At 38.8% G+C, this 22,991-nt stretch overlaps 3 protein-coding genes across 5 annotated transcripts; 2 read left to right on the top strand and 1 right to left on the bottom strand.

Annotated features, from left to right (window-relative positions):
- The first annotated feature begins 1,809 nt into the window (after positions 1 to 1,809).
- Positions 1,810 to 10,581, top strand: LOC113668633 (uncharacterized). The gene is made up of 10 exons (XM_089213958.1): positions 1,810 to 2,008; positions 2,562 to 2,776; positions 3,121 to 3,350; positions 3,747 to 3,880; positions 4,236 to 4,472; positions 4,765 to 5,385; positions 5,991 to 6,331; positions 6,665 to 7,031; positions 7,786 to 8,022; positions 8,433 to 10,581. Exons 1-10 carry the CDS (start codon positions 1,913 to 1,915, stop codon positions 9,765 to 9,767), a joined length of 3,813 nt encoding a protein of 1,270 aa, XP_089070084.1. The 5' UTR covers positions 1,810 to 1,912; the 3' UTR covers positions 9,768 to 10,581.
- A 1,018-nt stretch (positions 10,582 to 11,599) lies between these two features.
- Positions 11,600 to 14,457, top strand: LOC113668567 (uncharacterized). Its single transcript, XM_027184492.2, has one exon. The coding sequence runs from the start codon at positions 12,122 to 12,124 to the stop codon at positions 12,938 to 12,940; it is 819 nt and encodes a 272-aa protein (XP_027040293.2). The 5' UTR covers positions 11,600 to 12,121; the 3' UTR covers positions 12,941 to 14,457.
- Positions 14,222 to 22,989, bottom strand: LOC113668612 (zinc finger CCHC-type and RNA-binding motif-containing protein 1). Of its 3 annotated transcripts, none has more exons than XM_027184551.2 (7): positions 22,883 to 22,989; positions 20,781 to 20,872; positions 19,223 to 19,251; positions 18,943 to 19,054; positions 18,305 to 18,412; positions 15,532 to 15,623; positions 14,222 to 15,000 (listed from the first exon to the last, which is right to left on the bottom strand). In XM_027184551.2, exons 2-7 carry the CDS (start codon positions 20,862 to 20,864, stop codon positions 14,781 to 14,783), a joined length of 645 nt encoding a protein of 214 aa, XP_027040352.2. In that variant the 5' UTR covers positions 20,865 to 20,872; positions 22,883 to 22,989; the 3' UTR covers positions 14,222 to 14,780. The 3 variants fall into 3 exon arrangements, with proteins under 3 accessions (XP_027040352.2, XP_027040351.2, XP_089070086.1); XM_027184550.2 differs by having other exon boundaries at positions 22,845 to 22,985; XM_089213960.1 differs by lacking the exon at positions 20,781 to 20,872 and having other exon boundaries at positions 22,883 to 22,984.
- Between the last annotated feature and the right edge of the window lie 2 nt (positions 22,990 to 22,991).

Here is a 22,991-nt window from a genome sequence, read left to right as displayed (position 1 = left end):
TTCTTTCAAATATAGTTGTCTTACGGCACTATGGTTAAGTGTTCGAACGTTTGGAAAACACTTTGCAACAAGTGAAAGAGAATTTGCGTAGCTGCACCCCCAGCAACAGCGTAATTTGTTCTGCATAAAGTAAAACTGTTATTAAAAAGTCCTTTACTGACTTTTCTTCGTGTTCCCTTCTTTTCTCGCCTTCTTTTGTTTCCTGTGTTGTCGTGTGTTCCCTCTAGTAAGGTTTACATAGTGAGCTGAATTATACACGCATTTTAACCCTTTGGACTCCACGAGTGATTAGCATCTAATTTCTCCGCATAATATCACTGTTGAATCACACTTTAAGGTCACGAGAATAAAGGAAATGATCTCCAGCTTAAGAGACTATTGATTATTGAACAAATTCTCCTTGTCAGCACCTTAAGAAATGTATAGAGAACAGTACAGAGAATACGAAAACTAGCGTCAGGGTGTAAAGTGTTAAATGGTTCTTACTTGTGATCCATTGGAGGACAGACGCATAAATGACGTCACCATTAACTCTTTACACGCTACCGTCATTATGCATATTCTCTATACTGTTCTTTGTACATTTCCCAAGGTGCTGACAAGGAGATTTTGTTTACTGATCGAAAGCTTCTTTTGTTGTTAATCATTTCCTTCATTCTCATGACCTAATGTTTGATTCAGGGGTGATATTGTAAGGAGAAATTAGATGCTAGTCACTCTTAGGGTTTTAAAGGTTAACAACTTTTTGTTTCTTCACCATAAGGACATCAGTAACACACTCTACTTCGTGTGCCGTTTTTTTTGTGCTTCTCACATCTTGATGTCATTTGTGATCTATAACGGAACAGACGCACGGCAGCATGGGACATGATATGGTTGTTATTACTAAAGTTTATTTAAAAAACCTCTATTACAGAAGCGTCAAAAATCAATTTCAGTTTCTGACTAAACGTTCGCCAATGTGGGTACTGGGTGTTGCAAGACTTAAACAACATCCTCTATAGTCCCGACAACACAGTACGCACCACTTTGACATGGTAGCGGCGATGGGTGAGTGTGGTTTCCAGGGGAAACGGAGGGGGTATCAGTCATTCCAGTCATATCAGTCATAGAGTATAAAGAGGGTATTATAATAAATTGACTGCCATTGAGGGGATCATAGGAATATTACAGAGCCCTTGTGGGAGATAAGGTAAATTTTATCGTGACACGGTCAAAATCCCCCGTCCTCCCGTCCCCCCTTCCCCCACCACGACCCCCTAAGCCGATGAATAATTACCGATTTCTTAATTTGTCTTGATTTCCGGCAAACTGATGTAGTTAAAAAAACAAAGCTCTCATGTGAGGGGTTTATGATAAACTTTTCCTCTATCTTCTTTGGAGCTTTTCATTTGTCTACCAAGGGAAATATGATGTCAAAAAGAAAATAATCACGATTTGAAAATTTCTAGCACAGCTCTCCTCTTCCATAAAGTATTTCGCTGATGAAATTAATTGTTTGCGAAAGTATCAAAATAACTCCAACCTTGTAGCGAATGTAATGTATTTTTCAATGAAGAGATTTTATCAAAAAACCGCCTGATAAATAATTAACAGAGCTTTATTATTATATAGTCTATCATTGGTACCTTAAAGCTGTTTCTGATAAAAGCGGTTTTTCACGCAAGTTAATTGATACATATATTTGCTTTAAAATTTCCTTTGTTGTAGTATTGATATACGAAACGTTTTGTTATCAAAATCTATTTTTTATGCATTTCCAAAATCTTGTCTCCAGTGCATCGTTGTCATAGAAACGATTACTTTCACGGCCTCGAAATCTGTCTTTGTATTAGTTTTACATGTAGATCACTGCACTCATTACAACGTTTTATAATTGCAGTTTGAGTAAAGATTACCGTCTAAATTGAGCATGAGTTTAAAAGTACATCCGACTGGCCATGCTACAATATCTTCAAAGGAACTTCGCGAATTACAGAAACTTCATGAACTGGGGAAGAAGTATTGGGTAGGTAATTTGAGATCCGTGTTATCGGGAGAAAAAAATTCCTACGGTCAAGTTATATGATCTGAATATTCTTAAATTGCTGTAAATTGCAACTATTAGTTTTAGTCTTACCGCTATAACACACTCGGTCTAGAGAGATCCTCTTGTTCAAATGAAGTGTTGATAAGAATCGCTAATGGTCGCTATTTATTTCAAATAAATAGCGAAGGGATCGTTAAAGCAGGTTTTAAAGTTTAAAACCTGCTTTAACGATCCCTTCATTTAGTTTTTCGTTTGTCCGTTTACGCTTTTTTAAAACTCTATTAGCTTCTTTGATAAATTTCTATATGAAAACCAACGGTTAGGGAAATCTTAATTTTTCAAACGAATTGATCTTTAGTGCACTTACGAATTCGAAATAAGATGCTCCAAGAAACAATAATTTTTCTACCGATAACATTCCCATATATCCAAATAACAAAAAAGTTCGCTTTTAATATCTCCTCTTACACTAAACATTTACAAATCAAATAATGTTACGGCAAATTACTAACATTTTGCTAATTTGCTCAAGCCCGCTGCTGATAGGAAACGTTACGAGGAAGAAGTAGCTCGACCTGAGCCCCGCCGCAGTAGATATCTGTTCCGCCATCCTTATTCCAGACTCATCACTGCTTACCTGGTTGTTTTCTGTAACTTCCTTATCTTCGCTGAGGACCCAGTCTCCCACAGTTACCGTGAGTGCGTTATTGACGTCATCGGAGAAATATACACCTTCATATTCATAAGGTAAAGGATTACGGTGGAGTTTTAATGAGTTTCAAGTTCAAAAACCTCTCTTAGTGATTTCTTTGTTAAATTAGTCAAAAAACTCGGAAAAAATTCTGATAAAAGAAAACTTGTGGAAAAATCAAAAAGGCTTAGATAGCTGAGTCGGCCGGTTGTCGAAGTATTTAGTCAAGATTTTTATGAAACGAAATTTATCAGATTTAATAAAGAAATGCCAATTTATGGGAGTCCGTTAGGTCACCTATCCATGTTGAGTAAATTACAAGGTTTTATTGCAACCTGTTATCCCGAACATAGAGTGGTTCTTGTGTTTTTTAAATGAAGGCCTTTCTACAAATCTCCAGGTGGCCTCGCGGTTATTTTTCATTGATTAAGTTCAGCTGTTGGATGTTCGCTGTTGTTCTTGGCATGTGCGTCGGTAAATGGATCGTTCATGGATGGTTATTCTGCAAAAAACTTAAGTTGAAGATGTTTACTGAAGATGGACAAGGTTCGTGGATGGTGATGTTTCTCACTTCGCTTCTGTCGTTGTTCATCTTTAGCTTCGCCTACAATGGTTTCTTAATGTTGGAAGGTAAGTCCTAGAACTTCCCGGGTTGAGACTTTGATATCTGTGCTAGAAATACGTTACACTTGAAATTTTCACACATGACGTGTTTTTGAGTCTACCTGCAGCAAAAAATCACGCCAATTTCAGTATGCTCTCACCCGCTGTGAAAGAGGATATATGAAATAAAAACATTAACAGCAACAACCACTTAGCATCTTTTTGAATTTTTGGCAATTTTTGAGCAACTTTCCAGCATTTTACGAGCGCAATCGGGACAGGCCCACCCACATCACTCGTTCCTGTGCTTTGCATAACTGCGAGTGAAAAAGGAACCAGCCAAGAGAGGAGAAATGATATGCAAAGAACCAAGACCTTTATTAACTATGCATATACCACTGCTGACATGATTTTTCTTGGAAGGTAAATACATGGATAAGATGCATGCGAGTAATCGGATGGGGATGGAAAACCAAACGTTCATGAAGGTGGCCGCCATTGGTACATGGCTTGGAGATTTTATAACAGCTTGGATGGTTACAGATATGATGTTACAGGTAAGTAAACAAAACGGCTAACTGGGAAATCGACGAAAATTGATAGGTATTTGAGACCATACCATAAACGCAACCAGTAGTAAACGTTTTCGATCAGCCACTTGAGAGCATCTCTCATTTCTCCCCAGAAATCCTCCGCTTTTAGATTCAAAATGGCGGCCATACATTTTACGATGGAATAAGTCTGCGCTGCAAGCCAATTTTGATTCCACAGGGCGTAATTATGGTATACGAGTCACCGAGGACGAGATGGCTCCATTATTTTAATGTTCTTTGCTTTTTTTCTTTTGTTTGTTTTGTTTTTTTAAAACATTCACATTTCGACAAAATACTGTCCATATGATTTTCAATGTAGGGAGCACAATACGCACACTGGGCACCAGGTCTCCGCCGCTTTTGGAAGACAGGATTGAACCGGGTGTATGCCTTTTGGTTCGTTTTTGTTGCCATGACAATAGTGGTAAGCACGGCGATCTCCACAGACTATGTAAACTGGGACAGATTAAACAGAGACTTTGTAGCGTCCAACGAGTTAGCGAGGGCGTTTTTGGCTTCGTTTATTCTTGTTATGGATTTGATGATTGTCATGCAGGTAAGAAGTACGTTAGAAATTATGATATTTTTAGAGAGTCTCAAAGGAGTTAGCCGTTAACCCTAAAACGGCAAAAAAATGTGGCCTTTGGGTTTTAAAATTGACAATTTTAACCGTTAGTTGTTAAAAAAACTGAACCGTAAAATTTTTTCTTTCAAACGTAACGGAAAGAAATCAACCGTTAGCCGTAAAATGGCCATAAGCTGTAAAAACAATCATCCCATTGAGACCCTCCTTTTAAGGATGTTATTTCTATTTCCGAATTCATTGATATTTTTTTCACATTTTGAAGGACTGGGAGTTTCCCCATTTCGCTGGCTCGCTTGATATAAAGCTCCCAGGAGTGAACTCAGACGCCTTCGATGTTCGACTTCCTTCGTGCTGCGGAGGAAAACCGATTGATATTTATATTACAGGAAAATGGTTTAACTATGGTATCATCTTCATCGTCATGATCTTGGACCTCAACATGTGGAAAAACCAGATCTTTTACGAACCTTTCGCATATGGCCAATACACAGATCCAGAAGGGTACATTTACACTGTGTCTGACAGACAGTTTCTCAGGTGGGGGAACAGATCTCTGCTGTCCTATGAATATCGTTGGAATCACCTCAACCCCAAAACTAACATAACTTATGGACTCGAAGATCTGCGAATGAATGCCAAATATAAAGGATACTCTTTGACATTGAAGGGGATCGCATTCGTGCCTTCGATTTTTGCATTTTGTGTCTTTGGTTATTTGCTTTATCTCTTCGGCTTAGAAGAGAACCCCGATGAGGTGTTAGTGAGTAGGTATCGGCAGGATGTCAGACGGCAGAGGCAAATAAGACGGTTGAGAAAGAGGAGCAGAAAGGAAGGAAGGATATCGATGGACAGAGAGGAGACTGGGAAATACAGAGGTGATTTGGTGAGTGCATGTCCCCCTCGTGGTATAACTTTCCATTGTACGCACATATGCATATTCGAAGCAGAATGTCGGAAAACCAATTAATGACGAGAACGAGTCACGAGCTCTGCAATCCTCATCGAGGGGTGGAATTTCTAAGTGATCGGACTCTCAAGAGATTTTTTAAAAGATCCGACGTTGAAATCGATTCTGGCAAAGGCTCGGGTCTTCATGGGAGTGGGGTAGGGGGTACAGGTTATTCTCATTTCATTTCATTTCGTAACGCATATTTAGCGGCTCTCGTCTCTCAGTAGACTTTGGGGCTGAAAATGAGGTTAGTTTAGATAGACTGGTCAGTTATCACATTTACAAATGAATGAAGGGGGTTAGTTTCTAAAGAAAATATGGTGCTGCGTAGATGGGAGAGTATAACAAGATCAGAGCGAAAGTTTAAGGCTCTAATGAAGGGCTAATGCTTGAAACGTCAGCTTTAAAAACTCTTTACGGCGGCCAATTTACCTTATCAACGCAGTTGATAATACTCAGTTACCCTGTTATCACATTTGCAAGCACACTCTGGATACACGAAGGGTAATAATAACGCAGTTTTCGTTATCTCTGCACAGCCTAATCCATTTACAATAAATAACTCCCGAAGCTTTAACAGTCTTCCACCTTCTCCCGCCGTACAAAGAAGCCGACAAGAGGAAGTTTTAGACATGAGCCTTTTCGACCACGACGAATCGTCCAATGAGAACGAAGAGACTCTCGACCAATCAGAGGAAAAGAAACCAGAAGTGAAGAAGAACTTCACATATTTCTTCCGGCATCCATACTCCCGCATTGCTACTTCATACTTAGTGGTATTTTGTAACTTCCTAATCTTTGCTGAGGACCCAGTCTCTCATAGTTACACGGACTGTATCATTGACATTATTGGCAATATGTACGGGTTTGTATTTTCAAGGTAGGTCATTATTATTTTCCTTTATACATTCTGGGAAAGTATGGTCAAGCTTTTGATTTCTTTGAAGGGAACTTCAGTTTCTTGCATCAAAGTCTCACCTCTCTCTAAAGGGTATGCAGTGCACACATTCTAGTGCAGTGAATTAGTTAGAAGTAAAAACACAATCTCTCCCCTCGCTCTTTGAAGTACCTTGAACGGAACGAAAGCCAAACTGAGCTGAGGAAGAAGCTGCCAAGACACGCAACTTAAAGCTCTCCCTTCCCCTGTTAGTACCGATGATAGGCAGATAAAGTAGACACCACCGATATTAGCTCATTGTTCCTTTGTTTGCAGGTATCCCCCTGATCTGGGATTCGTTGCTCTCAAAGTCTTCATGTATTTATTCGCCGCAGGACTGGGCATATTCGTAGGCAAATACTTCATTCACAAATTCCTCCTTTGTCGTGTTCTCAAGCTGCGCATGTTCACTGAGGAGGGCCAAGGATCTTGGATGGTAATGTTTCTCACCGTACTGATGTTTCTGTTTATTGTAAGCTTCATATACAACGAGTTTTTGCTTCTGGGCGGAGCACACTTCGCACCTTATGTCTGCAGTAATAACTTGGGAATCGAGAACCAGACGTTTATGAAAATGGCTGCTATTGGCACGTGGCTTGGTGACTTCATCACCGCCTGGATGGTTACAGACATGATGTTACAGGTAAAGACGCTGCGAGGGGCTGTATTGTTTCTAAAAGTATGTTCAATGTTTTAAGAGGTGAACGCGATGTTGAGACTCCGAGATAAAGGTGCTGCGATTCATACTCTTCGTTCACAGAACACTTAAAGACGAGAGGATGATGCCTAAGTTTTATTTGCCTTTTTTTTTCTCCTTTTCCTTGTTGTTTTGTTTTGTTTTGTTTGTTTGTTGTTTTTTTCTATAAATGCTCCTCAGTCTCACTTTTCATCTGAAGATGACTCATTTGAGGGGTGTTTTGAGGTATACCGTAGTTTTTACTTCCACTTAAACGATTTCCCAAGAATTTTAACGCGTGTGAGGGTGGTGTGGATTTAATAACCTGATGTAAATATGAACAAAATATTCATGATTCAGGATTTTTAATTTCTTAGTACCTTAGTTAACAGCTAATTGCACATTTGACAGGAAGTGAAAAAAATCCAAAAAGATGATACCAAAATTATGAATTTTAACCTAGCTCTTACAATACAGACTTACATTTGGCGAGAAAACGCATAGCAGTATATCTTCAGAAGTTTGGCTGCCACTTTTTCCCCTATCACGTGAGTGGACGATAGGCGAAAGGTAACTGAAACAAATATTGAGGCAACTGCTTCCTGAATAATATGAGACGGCTTGGTGAACGTTTACGAGCTTGTAACGGTACGTTTCTATCCCTCCAAAGGAACCTACACTGCAGAATGGCTTTAACCGAAAATACTTTCCTCGTTCACAGGAAGAACAGTACCCAAACTGGAGTCCACGCATCAGAGCGTTTTGGAGACGCGGTCGTAACAGAGTGTATGCGTTCTGGTTTATTGCGTGCGCCATGAGTGTCGTGGTAGCCACTGCCATCACAACTGACTATGTCAATTGGGATGAAATAAGCAGAGATTTTATGCCGACTAATGAGCTCTCCAGAGCCTTTTTGGCCTCGTTTATCCTTGTCATGGATCTCATGATTGTTATGCAGGTACCATTCACGATATCTAACAATGAAGCAAGTTCTGACGCAAATTTCCGTTGATTATTGTAATCGCATAATCCTTCGCAGCGGTTGTTTGGTCTCTTCACACAACGCGCTCTCTCCTCTCAATAACGGTGGTTGTGTAGAGAGCGCGTTAAGTAACGAGACTAACTAACGTGTGCGAAGGAGACCACATGCTTTTAGGCATTAGGTATCTTTCTGTAATTTTCTGACATTATCCCCTAGATTTTAACGATCCAAGACCTGCTTGATCGATTTGAAGTGCTTAGCAAACCTGGGCACAATCGGCCGGAAGAGTTTCAAAATTTCTTGACCATTGCACGAAAGACAGAAGTGCGTCATGTAATTGCATGTGAATGAATTTGCCATTCATTTTCCTCTCCATCTCTCAATAGGACTGGGATTTCCCTTACTTTGACGGAGGTATGGAAATAAAACTCCCGGGTCTCAACACAGGGAACTTTCATTTCCATCTTCCCGGGGGAGATATTCACATCACAGGGAAATGGTTTAACTACGGCATCATATTCATTGTCATGATTCTGGATCTAAATATGTGGAAGAACCAGATCTTTTACGAGCCATTTGTTTACGGTCAGTACACTGATGATGAGGATTACATTTATACCGTTTCCGATAGAGATTTCTTAGCCAATGCTACTGCCGAAACATTGAGTTACGCTTGGCGTTGGTCACACAATAAGCCACTGACGAACAAGACCTACGGCTTGGAGGATCAAAAAATGAACTCGAGATACATAGGATATGCTCTTAGCGCAAAAGGTACAGCGTTTATCCCGTCTCTTTTCGCATTTGCCATGTTTGGAATCCTTGTGAAGTATTTTTCCAAAGGTGGACCTCTGCCGAAAGTGGCGCCTTCTGTCGAAAACGACACCACGGACGCCGCCGTCGAAGAGCGAAACATAAACGATGGAATTACAAATGATGCAGAACTCACTTCATCAATGCCACAAATTAGAGAAAGTCGTCAGTCAGTGGCAAGTTCCGAAAGCGTGTTTGATGCCAATAGAACCAAAAATATCGGCTCCTTCTTGAGCGTCGATAGCTCACGTCATGGTCTAAATGCGCGACGTGATGACCTTGACAGTTCACGCGATAACTTGGAGAGTTCACGAGATTTTCTGAATAGTTCACGTGAAAACTTGAGCAGTTCGGCCGATAACTTGGAAAGTTCACGTGATGATCTCCACAGTGCACGTGATGATCCCGAAAGCTCTCGTGACGAACTCAGAAGTTCTGTTGAAAATCTCGCAATTTCACCGAAGGGCGTGGTGTCTGGCACCTCGTCTCGACCAGCCTGGTCATTCGACTCTCCGCCAAAAACGACTGCAAGCAAGAAGGGAACTAAACGCAGTGGCAGTTCTGACATAGAAAAAACGATTCAAAATCCTCAGTGCTCTAATGACGACCAAGATAAAGAGAATATGGTCCAAGACTTTGTACAGCAGCTGTCCTTTTTGAACCTCGAAGGTGAAGACAATCAAGCCACTAGTAAAGATAAGGACTCATCACCCGAAGAAAATAATCCTTCAGTGGACAGCAAGGACGACAGAGCTTTGTCATTTGGTAAGTTGTTTCGCCGAGATCCTACCAGGTCATCCATGTCCCAACTCTCTGCTACTTCGTCTGATGACGAAGACAGACATGTAGACTCAAACACGGACGTCAAAATAACGAACAATTCTCTTCAAATACCACGTAAAAAGTGAATGAACCGAAACCTTAAAAGTAATTTCTAAGGTTGTAAAGACATAGTAAAAAGTAGATGAAGTAACTGCGTTGTAATTTTAGGTTATAAAAGTTTATGGTCGTGTATTGTTTAAGAAAGCAAGTTTCGTGTCTGCTTAGTGTCTATTCAATAATTTGCCTCCAAAAGACAATCATTGGTGAAAGGACAAAAACTTGTACTCCATATGCCTAAGGACCCACGACAGTATCAATAACTTTTCATCACGTGTAAATTAACACGTTACAAAGTAACTTGATAATCATCAGCATGATAGAAGAAACTGCAATAAATTAAAAACAATTAGCTTGGCTTCATAAATGCCCACACCAGCCAGGTTAGCCTAACCACGGAGGTCACCACACAAAGTAGCTATCACTGAGATGCCTTTTTAGGACGCAAATTTGACGACTAAACCAAAAGAAAAATACTTACGACAACCAAAATGCAAGCCTTTTTTTTTTAATCATTTTTTATTTTCTTTTTGGAATATAGAGAAATTTTGAATTTATTCAAAATCAAATGCGACTGCGTTTTATGCGCGTTTCGTTGGGAAGGGATGACTCAATTTTGACTAAAAGCTGCTCGAAACTTACTTACATGTACTAACAGATAAAGGGGGTAAGTTTTTAGAGTAACCGTATAGTGTTTCTTCGATGGGGAGTATAACATGATAATTTGGTTTTATCTGAGCGAGTTGATGATGTAAATTGGCCTCCGGAAAGAGTTAGTAAAGCTGGCGTTTCGACCATTAGCCCCTCGTCGAAGGGTATTGAAAGATAATAAAAGTGATTAAAATTATTACGGTCCTCATATTCGATTACGGCTCCTACTAAACGTGATCAACTTCCCAGACATTTTCCAAGGTTATTTCAATTTGTTCTTATGAGGTGTCATGTAGCAACATAGGAAACAGTTACTCGATCTGTTTTGATTAAGACCCCTTCCGCGAATCTTGAGTGCGGTTTCCGGTGACTTCCGGAAGAAGCGCTTGATATGAAACAAGGCACTCGTCAAAATCAAAACCCAATCATGCTGGTGAAAAAAACCTTAATACGCCTTTTCATGTCGGTTCCGTGTACAAGGCCCCTGTGCTGACACAATGAACTAAGAACGGTGAAGTGTTCTTTAGCAATTCTCCATCTGGACAGCGTATCATATTTTGCTTCTAACGGGTAGACGCTCTATTTCTGAGGGACTCTTCTTTTCTTTGATAAGTGTTAATGAAGTTTGATATGCGTGACTGGGGGTGTGTACATGTCTAACCGGCGAGCGCGCACATCATGAAACGCAGACCCCCTGAATTGCACGTGATGTAGCCGGATATGATTTGTCCCTTAAATTTCTATAGAGTTAAGGAGTGCTCTTTATCGGTGTTTGTTACAAAAGCATTTCTAAATTGCAGACCTCTGAGCCCTCGAGGTAGCGATAGTCGGCCAGAAATTGGCCAGAGTCTCAAAGATCGAAGTGCAAGAACCAAAATATTTTTCGTGAGGTCTTGTGTACAGCGTGAATGATTCCTCTTTCAGAGGGGGTCACTGATAATGTTTATCACTTAGCAGGCCGATGAAAGTTCTCTCCTCATCTCCGAATCTTTTTTACCATTAAATTTCACACGGGACGACTGCCGTGGCAGTCGTGTCGTAATTTAAAGAATAGCATTCTATAAATTACGACACGACAGACATAGCTGTGCAGAATAATCTCCGAACTCATAATAATATCCCTTTGATAATTCTCTACGAAGCCGACGTACTTTTTCTAGGTTCATGTTTCACTTGATCGTAATCTGTCATCGAATTTCTAATCACTTAAAACTATTTCTTGGCGGCGTTTCGGGGGAAGGGGAAGCTGTAGAATTTGAAAATGGTTTTCAATGCATTTTAGACCTTTTCGAGTTGCAACTTTAGAGAGCATAATTCCCTGCAGTAGTCCTTCGTAAGGAGGATCGTGGTTCATATGGTTAGACAATTCTACTTGACACGATTGGTCTGTTTTTGCTCAACAACTCAAGGCGTCAAAACTTGAACGAGTCGCAGTCGTTGAGGTGCTTTCTTGAATTACGCAGCGTGGCGAAATTGATGATAACAACTCCGCTTCTGTTTGAGTACAAGGTCGATGCTGTTCAAAAGGACTTACCTTTATGAAACAATAATATTTTTATTTCGAAGAGGAGAGGAAAAAAACAACGAGTCCGAAAAGCAACTTTTGGTAGTTTTTCTTTGTTTACAAATATTACGTTGTACGGAATGTTAGAACTTTAGACTCGTGAGGACACAAAACTATATTCTGGACTGGATGATCTCAGTTTAGGGTGAATCATTGTACGAGGAAGAAATGTCGACACGGAAATATTGCACGAGCCAAGACCAGGGACTATCGCGACAAAGTACGAAGACGTACAAGGCAGTTCGACAAAAATCAAACGCTGAGCTTAGTGAGAAACTTCGCCGCTTAGACAAGGAACACTACACGACTATCTCGAAACTCTTGAATGAGAGGTACACTTGGAGAACGATTCATTACAATTTACAACGCTCTGGAGAAGAATCTTCTTCAGATAGCGATGGTGACAGCGGACCCGAAGACGTTTCTCATTGTACTTTCACTGCCGAGGAGGAATGCCAAACTGTAGAGAAAAAGGTTCAGGGTGCGCTCATGGACAACGCTAAAAAACAAAATTTTCTTCAGTTACCGAGCATAATTGAGGAATCAACGGCGATTTCGAAACAGAGATCTCCGAAATTAGGTCGGAGTCCTCTTCCACCGCTGTCAGAACATGGCTTCCCGACTCGTGTTCGACGAAACGCCGAGAGTAACCACGAAAGGCCGACATTAACACGGCAGCGTCAACGAAGCACGACCCTTCCCGTGGGTCATATGTCTGGGGACAGACAAAGAAAGACGGACCTCAAGAAAATGACGAAACATGACAAGTTATTTCATGGCGAAGGAAAACGAGTGGGTGACGATAAGTCTAGTCTGAGCAGGACTCAAGACGATAACGAAGTGAAGAACACGACTTTGTCGTGGGAGGATCAGATGCATGGCTGTCGGTATTTAAGATCGCACAAGAGGAACTCGACATCTGACATTCTAGACTTAAAGGAAATATTTGACGTAACCTCTGATAGATCAACGAGTAAGAATGATTAGCGTTGATCCATACTGAGCGGAAGGAAGCGTGCGAAAAGACTGTTTATTGGCCATACAGACTGCAATCTAAAACCAAGGATAAATTGCCCTTAGAGGGAGTTTAAGAAACCAAAGTACGGAGAATCTTTCAGCTCTACTATCTTAATTTCCAACAAGTGCCTAACCAAACATCAGCTAAGCAAGTTAAGGAAAGATTATATTGTTACTATCGGTTGACTTTGTTTGCCGCTGAGTGCCTGCTTAGAGACTACAGAGTATACCATAGCGCATGTTAAACCATCTAATAAGTGTTATAATGAGATCATGATCTCTTGGCTCGAGATTATTATCTTATGTCTCCTGGGTTTATACTGCATGTCGTAGCTCGCGGTTTTGAAGATAAGGAATTGGGTGAATGCAAAAAAAAAAAAAAAACAAACAAACAAACAATAAAACTGATAATTAAAAAGGATGATCATGGATGGAGAAAAACGACACATGCCATCGAAAACCTCAGACTAAGATTTTCATTATGCCCAAGCGCTGCAGTGGCTGGTAGGGGGGCAAATAAAGCCCCCCCCCTCCCCCCTCTGGTCTGAAATTATGATAACTTTAATAATAACTAAAATTCGTAATTATAAAAAAATTTATGGTATGTTCCTGTATTCATGTAAGCCGCTATTGTGAAACCAGCCCTCTTCACCAATGTCTCTTCGTATGTAGGGGGGGGTGGGGGTGGGGGTGGGGGGGGGTGACAGAGACGTTGCTGGACACCTGATAGGACGGAGATTAGTGTGTTGAAATCTCTTGCCTACTTAGAATGACGATGGATGTATTTGAGCTTCTGATGTTAGTTACGTTACGTTGTTAGTTACGTTGATGTTAGTTAGTTACGATGTTCAACAACGGTAATACCGCTTTGGTACGAGCTATTCCTCGCCCGCGGGAAAAGCAAAGCGAGCCGGCTCGAGGTTTACAAACGGTGTCTTATTGATTATTAGTGCCAGATCCGCGACAAACCTCCCCCCGACTCGTCTCCAATCTTCCCGCGGGCCGAGAAAAACCGTGTTACGTCTGCTCCCTAGCTTCTAAAGGAGAAAATTCTGAAGACTGATCACATCACCAAAAGCACACAGAACATGTTTCTAAATCGCTCTATTCAGCTCTTAGTATTCTGCTAAGCATATTTCTATGCACTTAAAATTCTTATCAGATAGGGGATCTCCCTACTTTCAAATCCTCTCCCTCACTGAGTGTTCACGGCCTTTAAACAGTTTTTACAACGCATGAAATAACCAGTTATTTCAGTTAAACAGTTTATTGCAGTTTAATTTATTTCTTGTGCTCAACACCTGAAGAGCAATAAAAACATTTTAAGAATGAAAGAATGCACTGACAAGCAACACTTAGTTGTAAATACCTTTAGGTATCCAACAGTGTTGTAAAATTGAATTCAAGGCGAAAACTTATGAAAGTATTATTAAGCAGAGAAGGCTCATTGTGGTAATCGTGATGAGCAATAAAAAGGATGAACATAAGTTTAGATTGGTTCGAGCATCGAAAAACTATGACGATACATGTTCACTACTTTGCGAGCAGTCCTTGCTCAGTCTTTCTGTGACTCCGCTGTCCGAGTGTACTCTGAGAAAGGGTCAGTGCCTCTTGGCGACATATCTCACACGGTGTTGCACACGCTGTTAACATGGCGGGATTCCTCTGGTATTACAGGTGACCGCAGGAAGATGTCCATCACTCCTTAGTAGCGTTGGCGTAGAATAACCTTCTTGCTTCCAATTCGACATCTTGAGTTTCTCTTTAGTCTGAAGTAATGATTTGTGAGGAAGTAAGGAGAAGGTTGTTTCTAATCCTCGTCCTCTTCGTCACTGAAATAAGAACTCTGTACAATTTTGCGCTTTTTAGCGCTGCCGCCTCCGGTAGAAGTACTGCTCTGATTGGATGGTTCATCTTTAGAAGCCATTCTAGCGCACTCGTCGATAACAGCACTCAAGCTGAACTCGTAGGGGTCTTCACCAGCATCTTCTTCTTCTTCTTCCTCGTCTTCATCTTCTTCATAGTCATCGCTATAAATAAATTACAATTACAATTTTGATCATCAAATTTTAGCAGAACAGAACCAAACGCTGTTGGAGTCGTCTGGACGACCTACAGAAAGTTAGAACTACACATCAAAAAATTAAACGTATAACTTGAGGTGTTAAGAGTCCTGCTCACGTCTTGCTAGGGTCACGTTTGACTAAAGCTTTGTGTGTAAATGTATTGGGAAAGATGGTACATTTGGAGCTTGACACATGTGAGCCAGCCTGTGCAACTCTCTGTAAGTGGAGACGCGAAAATCTGGCAAAAATGCTAAGCAGTTGCGGGATCCACGCTCTCATTTCGCGAACTCAATTTCCGCACACCCACTTTTGGCTGGTGTCTACTGACTGAGAGACTAGAAAGCCTATCGAGTTCTCTGCGGCTCTATAGTAGAGCATTCGACCGCGAAATTGTCGGTGGTTCGAATCCCTAGGGAGACTAAGATTTTTCTTAGTTCAACGCAGGTGCACTACAGGTAAACTCTCTACTCAAAACTGAAAAAGTGATCAGCCTACTCTTGCTTCTTCCTCTTCTTTTGCTTTTTTAGGGGAGGCTCTCTATCTCCGAGCATGTTTTTTGGACACTGGTAACTTAAATGTCCATATTCCTGTTTAAAGAAAGGAACACCAGATCGTTAAAGAAGTTAGTGGATTACTCGTAGTTGTACACTAGCATGAATAAAAGAAAATCTCCACGAAAACTCAAGAAACTCCTGGAGACAAAGTTGATAAAGGATCCCCTTTTACCATCCACGCTAGGGTGACTAGAAGAAGAGAAACTTTAAGAAAGACGTAAAAATTCTCCCGCTTCTCTCCTTTTTTAGTTTTCACGAAAACCTCCAGAGCTAGCTTCATTTCGTGAAGATCAGTCACCCGTATCGAATCGCGACCATAGAGGCAATATCCAAGATAATGGTGTGAATATGTAACTGTAAGAAATGAGAGCAAACAAAAGGCTTATGAATTGCACTTGAGTCATCTAAATCTTGATGAATCGGTAAATCTTTATTTGGTCAAATAGAAGCCAAAATTCTTTTCCATTGATCTCTTTTCCTTGAGCCATTTTTTTCGGTCTTAGCAAATATTCAGCTTTGCTCTGTAATCGGCTAAAACTAAGAATATCGTGCAAAACCTTTCATCAGAAAGATTAAAGATATACATGTCATTTACACACTAGTTTGTTAACGCCTTACTATGACATAACTTTTATAGTGTTTCCATTTTCAAAGATCGTAGGCAATAACACACCGACTTCATTCCCTCATGCGCCTTCACTTACGTTTGAGAACTTTGTGTTAATGTAAATTTGCTGAAACAAAGCGCGCTACCGATGTGATTTACCTGTAAAAGCACTGATATAACTCGGCTGTGTACAATACTAAACCCTGCCATATGAAGCCGAACGATACTCTTTCCTGATAACAATCTTTTCTTTAACCCATAAAATCAAGATTCAAGGACAATACAAAATGTTACATTTACAGAGATAGTGCTAATTGTTCAATTAGTTTGTTGTAAGCGTCGAAGAACCAATCTCTGGCTGGGGCATGTTCCGTCATTGAAAGTAATTTCCAACTTGCATCGAGTCCTAGAATTTCAAAGATTTTCTAGTTTCACACCCAGCAAAAGCGCTCAGTTATCACAGTTCGCGAACAACAACAACTAAAAATTTCAACTGTTGTCTCGGGTTTGGTGAGAATTATTTGAATAATTTCAGCACATTCGGCTGTTACATGTACGGATGTACATGTTTCAAAGAGACATCCGCGCAAAGATTTCTACATGCTATGTCCATCATCAATATTTTAGGGGAAAACGCATTAGTTCAAGTGCAGTATACATCAATTAATGTGCATCTCTTTTCATACCACGCTCATAACCTGAAAATAATTTTCAAGTTAGGACCTGGCATAGAAAGAAGAACACAGAGAAATTCCTTAGTCACGTCCTAAATTTCAGATGTTATAGTTTTGTAAAGAGCAAAAAAAAAAAAAAAAAAGTCAGTTTCTAATACCAACAATCACAAAAATTCGCAATTAAAGTCTGCGAAATTAATCTTTGAACATTTTCACCATATAACTGAAACATCTTTCTGCTACATCTCTCATCAATATTTTGGGGAAAAGGGACATGGCATAAGTGCAAGGTGGAATCCCTTTCTCTACCCGACTCTTAATCGGAAAATAATTTTCGAGTTACAAACTGGCATGGGGAGAAATTCTTATGTGTCAAGTCCTAGATTTCAGAGATGTCCTAATTTCACACTGAGCAAAAACCACTTTGTTTACACATCTCACGAACTGCAACAAGTAAAACCTTTAAGCAATTATTTTCTATTTTAAGGAAAAAAAATATTTAAACATTATCACCACAATTGAGAGGTACAAAGAATCTTTCAGAAATCTGTCTGGGTAACATTTAATTATAAGCTATCTTTCCATCAATATTCATGGGAAAAAATGAAATGGTGCAAGTGCAGTATCAAATAAATTGAACAAGGTGCATCTCTTTCTATACCATGCTCCTAACCTGAACACAATTTTCAAGCTAGGACCTGGCATGGGAAGAAATTCCACAAAGACATCCATAGTTCAAGTCCTAAATTTTCACAGTTGTTTTAGTTTTGCACTGTGCAAAAGCACTCAGCTCATGCAATTCACAGACTCCTACAATTATCGCAACTAAAGAATTCAGCCATTATTGTCTATTGTATGATAAATAAACATTTGCACATTTTTACCACATTCACTAATACATACAATCTATTAGAAATTTATCTATGCAACACCTATCTCTTATAGATGCCATCTCTATCATCAATACCCAAGGAAGATTTGTAGTGGTGTCAGAGCAGTACAAATTGAGCAAGATGCATCTCTTTCTATACCAGGCTCCTAACCTGAAAACAATTTTCAAGTTGGGACCTGACATGGAAAGAAATACTACAGAGAAATTCCTGTGTCACATCAAAGATTTTAACAGAAGTTATGGTTTGGTATGGCACAAAAGTACTAAGTTCATACAGTTTGCAAACACCAACAACTACAGAATTCAACCAATTTTTTCAGTTGAATGATTAAGAAATGTCTGATATCTTCATTCTTAAACATTAGAGGATGTTTTAAAGTTAAAATAAGTACTCTCTTGATTGCCTGTGACAAGTTGCCTAAATACAGTTTTCCATCACTTCTACATTCTAAAGGATAATCAAGACTGCCCTAATTCATCATCATCAAAATCTTCTAAAAGATATTCAGAATTGTTTTTATTGTTGCAAAAGTAACCTCACCCCACATTCATAACAGTGTGACTTGTCTGGGTAGTTCTTTCTTCTGATGAACTCTGTGGCCCGTCCATTGTCATTTGCGATGGAGCATTTTATTGTGCGACCAAACATCTGCAGAAGAAAACCATTCACTTACATGCACTAAAAACTCAAACAACAATGTCAGAAAATAGCAGTTTTGATAACAGGTGCAAACACCACCACCCAATCTTCTTGTTTACTGTACAACAAATGAAAAACTAAAGTATGTAGATCTCTACATCAGTGCACTTAAATTTCTATCAGAAAGTGACCATTCACAATGACACAAACAAGTGAACAGCTCTTATGATGTACATGTAAAGGATCTTACTACTAGCTTTGTACTTGATAAAGTAATAAGCTGGCAGTGAAACATGAACAATTTTGTATTCCAACCTGAGCCTTAGAGGGACTAACATCACATTTCTCCATACAATATCACCTGAATCAAACACCAAGGTCATGCAAATAAAGGGAATTGATCACAAACTAAAGAAGCTTGTGATTGTAAACCAAATTCTCACTTTCAGTGCCTAAGGAAATGTATAGAGAACCACATGGAGAATATGCATACTGATGTTAAGGTGCAATGGGTTAATTACATGTAGCTAATAATGTACCTGTTTCTTGTTGACTGCTGCCACTGCCTTGTGTGCTGTCTGCCGATCCAAGAACAACACAAATGCCACTCCTTTGCTCTCTCTTGTCTCCTTGTCTCTAAGAATTGTCACCCTTCAAAAAAATCCACAATAAAAATGTAACTTTTTGTATCATATGTACAGTAATCAGCATTCAAAGGATGAAGCCAACATTCTACAAACTATCTTTAAAGAGTACTCATTTTTTTCAATCAGTATTAATGATTTTATAAATTGTAGTCATGCAGATCTAAATACTTACTTCACAACTTTTCCATACTTCTCAAATATCTGGTAACAAGACAAAATCATTCAAAATAAAGTATTGTCAGAACTGCTTCAGAAACTTTAAGCAACAAGTATATTGTATGAATGGTTTTGTCAGGGAAGTGAGCCTTAAAAATCCAAGAAGAGCAAACCGATTGATCAAATTGACAAACAAAGTTCATGTTGCTGTAAGTTTGTTCAACAATAGATCACAGATGACATGAAAATCTGGTAAGAACAGAAAAGTGGCCCACAAGCTACAGCAGAGTGTGTCATTTATTTTCTTAACGAATACTGATGTCTTCCATAATCTATCACTGTACAGACCCATGGAAACATGGAATCTATTTGTGTTAAATGATAAAGAGGCTAGAAAGATAAAATTTCAGTTGCTGACGGTAACCTCGTCTACATACTTGTCCTCCTATGAAATCTGTCCAACGGCAGCATTTGAAGTTCTAGCCTAGCCAACTTATAACATGTATGTTATCCGACAGAGCTGAATAATGAAATGCTACCTCACAGCTATGTGGACAATAATATGCACTCAAAGTTAAAAATTTGGCAAAATTTGTGGAGAAAAATAGGGCTGGCATTTAAAACAGAAGTATTATGTTGTTGTTAAGGGCATTTTCCTCTTTCTGGTGTTTTTAAGGAAAAAATTAATTTTGGAAATATTTAGGGGGTGTACAAAGTTTTTTGGAAGTTTTTCTGTAAAAGAAAAGTCGCAAGGGAAACAATGCCTAGAAACAACAGAATAGAAAATCTAAAATGCAAACGACTCAAAATCCATTTTCTGCGCCAAAGCCTGGCACATGCCCAAACTTTATTCAGCTCCGTCATGTTACCCAGCCATGCATCCCTTTAATCATTAACAATCATTTAAAGTTGTTTATTAAGTTGAATGTTGAAAGTCTTGTTCACAATTGAAGAGAGAAGGCTTAGAACATTCTGCAGACCTTACACTTTTCATGTAAATCTGATTAAGTGATAACTATTTCCATAGGTTGTCAAAACATCCTTCAAACCAACAGCCACCCTCACCTTGATGATCACACCACCTAAAATAACAACTTTTTAATTCTAATTTTAAAAAGGAACAATCATATTCCAATGAAACAATAAAAAATGAAACAAAAAACACATTTTGTATTCCAAAAGTCAACCTAGAGGTTGCCAAAAGATCTTTTCATTTTACTGGTGTGAAAGAATTTAACAGTCTCCCTTGACATATCAAATCAGAGGAATCCTTCACAGAATTCTCAAGTGAGACTAGAGACCTTTTCCTTAATTAGATGATAAGTTTTATACGTAGATGTATACTTCTTTTTATATATTTTAAGCCAGGTGAAAATTCTTAGTGAATTTTTACCATTTTAGACCTTTTGTACTTTTACTCATGTACTCTAATGATGGGACGTTTATTACGGTGCGTTTATTACGCTGAAAGGGTTATCCTATATAAATAGACAATATTATTATTGTCATTATTAGTATTATTATTATTAGTATTATCATTATTCAAATGTTTGGTCCAAGCTGTAAATGATTACCTTGTGCAAGTCATTGTTTGTCAGGGAATAAGGTAAGTTTCCAACATATACTGTAGATTTGCTTGGTGCTAACCCTCCGCTCATATCAACAACTAAGAAAAATAAAATTTCATTCCAAAAATTCTTGTATCACAGCAATCAAAAACAGAATCAAATGAAGAAACTTTGCATGCATATTGATGAGTTAAAACTTCCTGGATTCAATGTGGCCCTAAAAATTTTTCCATACATTCTATACTAAATGCACCCCATAAGTAAAATATTTGAACTTTTTCCTTTTCAATAGCTTGTTACTCTATCATTTTTTAGCAGTTGGATGAATAATGATCTAGAAACTTAATGCAACAAACTATTGCAGTAGTAAAAGGTTTAACTTTAAATCTAGATGGTAACAGCACTCATTGAGGTTTGAACCTCTTGAAGACACTGAGTATGATTTCTGTATTCATAGAAAGGATCCTAATTTTAAAGGAGCTATCTCACTACTTGTGCAAGTGCAGTAAAAATTGAGAAACTTCTAGCAACACCAATGGATCATTGGCAGTCATTCCCATCAGGTTTCAAGCAATCCATTTAATCCTAAAATGTTGCAAATGTCAGGAGGTATAACATTTGACTCACTCTGTGATGCTGTGAATATCTTACAGATACTTTGATTCTACAGTTTTAAGTCTCCAAGTCTTTGTTTGGTTGTGCAAGCTTAAGAGTATAAAGGAGGATTTCAGATGCCTGCTTCAGAAGAGTTTTCTTTTTGCATAGAACGAAAGGTTCAGAAAAAATATTTCAAAAACAAATTCCGAAAGGAGGAATTTTTCCTATACACATCTTTACTTGATTCAAGGATGCATTGGTCAGTTTTAGGATTCTTCACAACCACTCTTGGCTTCTTTGTTATATAATATTCCTCAATTCATTGGTAATGAAATGATGCAAATTACTATCAGCTATTTTCCATATGTCTCATTTTACCACTTAACAAACTAAAAAGGCAAATTTTATTGAAATACACTGATTTTCACCTCAATACCCATGTGTTTTTCCTCTGAATGGACCTTGCCCAGTTTTATCTTTTTTGGAGTGTCCAGAAAGAAATTTGTTGATGGTATCAAACTCCTAAGGTGGCTTTCTTGTAAAAGATTTTTACTCTAATTTGTATTCTGAATTTTTAAATTTATTTTTAGGATACTTAGGAATGAAACTGTCCTCTATGCAATACAGTTATATATGTTTGTGTTCTTTAAATTTGATGAAAATGTAAGATTTAGCTTCTTTTCTCATTTGATGCTTCTGACGGGCTTCGTATAATCTTCAGGTTCTGTTTTTGTTGAGAGATAAAGCCCTGGAATTGATTGAGATTCTCAGGACACCACCAGAACACAAATTTTCAACAAGTTAAAATTGTAATTACAGTACCTAGCATCATATACAGCAGTGCATGACAAAAAAGTAACTCGAGATTGTTGGCCTTTAAGATTGGGAACAACAGCGATTTGATAAACTGGTAATTTTTCTTTTCATCGTAAAGATGGCATTATTTCCCTCTGTATGACGAAATGCATTTTAATACACCTTCATTACCCCGGATGAACTCTACGTGCTAACTCGCAACGTGAAATAGCTTCTTTAAAATTAAGCTGAGACATCAGACGTTTCATTCCAATAAGCAAACAATAAAACTGAACAATAATGGCTCGGTGCTTCAAGTTTCTACAACGAATATCGGGAAATATCGAATGAAACAAACGAAGGTAAAGTTTCCGCACAGCCCTTTACTGTTGTAAAACAAATCTGTTTTCCCGATGGAAATGTATTGTTTTTGTCATTGTTTTCTCTGTTCTAGAACTAAATGCATAACGTAGGATGGGGCTGTGCGGAAATTTTACCGAATAAATGTGGGTCTATTGAAATAAGCTCACTGTCGCTCCAACAAAAGAAGTTTCTTACATCCGCAGTTTTTACCGAAGTAGCTAAATGATGAGACGCGATTTTCGAGGCATCAATTGACAAATCAATCATAACTATAGTCTCATAGTGTTGAAACGTACTTCTAATTTTTTTTCATACCTTTTCGAAGTCATTTCATTCAATTCAATAGCACTCACCTCGCCCCTCGCCATGTTTCAAACTGATTAAACCTTAAGTGCTAAACGATAATCTTCGTGGAATGTTCGTAAGGTCTTCGTGACATAAAAATTTTTATACGAGGTGCGG

This window comes from Pocillopora damicornis, chromosome 8 (genome assembly GCF_964200805.1).
Source record: "Pocillopora damicornis chromosome 8, jaPocDami1.2, whole genome shotgun sequence".
NCBI lineage: Eukaryota > Metazoa > Cnidaria > Anthozoa > Scleractinia > Pocilloporidae > Pocillopora > Pocillopora damicornis.
This window is presented reverse-complemented; position numbering and strand designations above follow the sequence as displayed.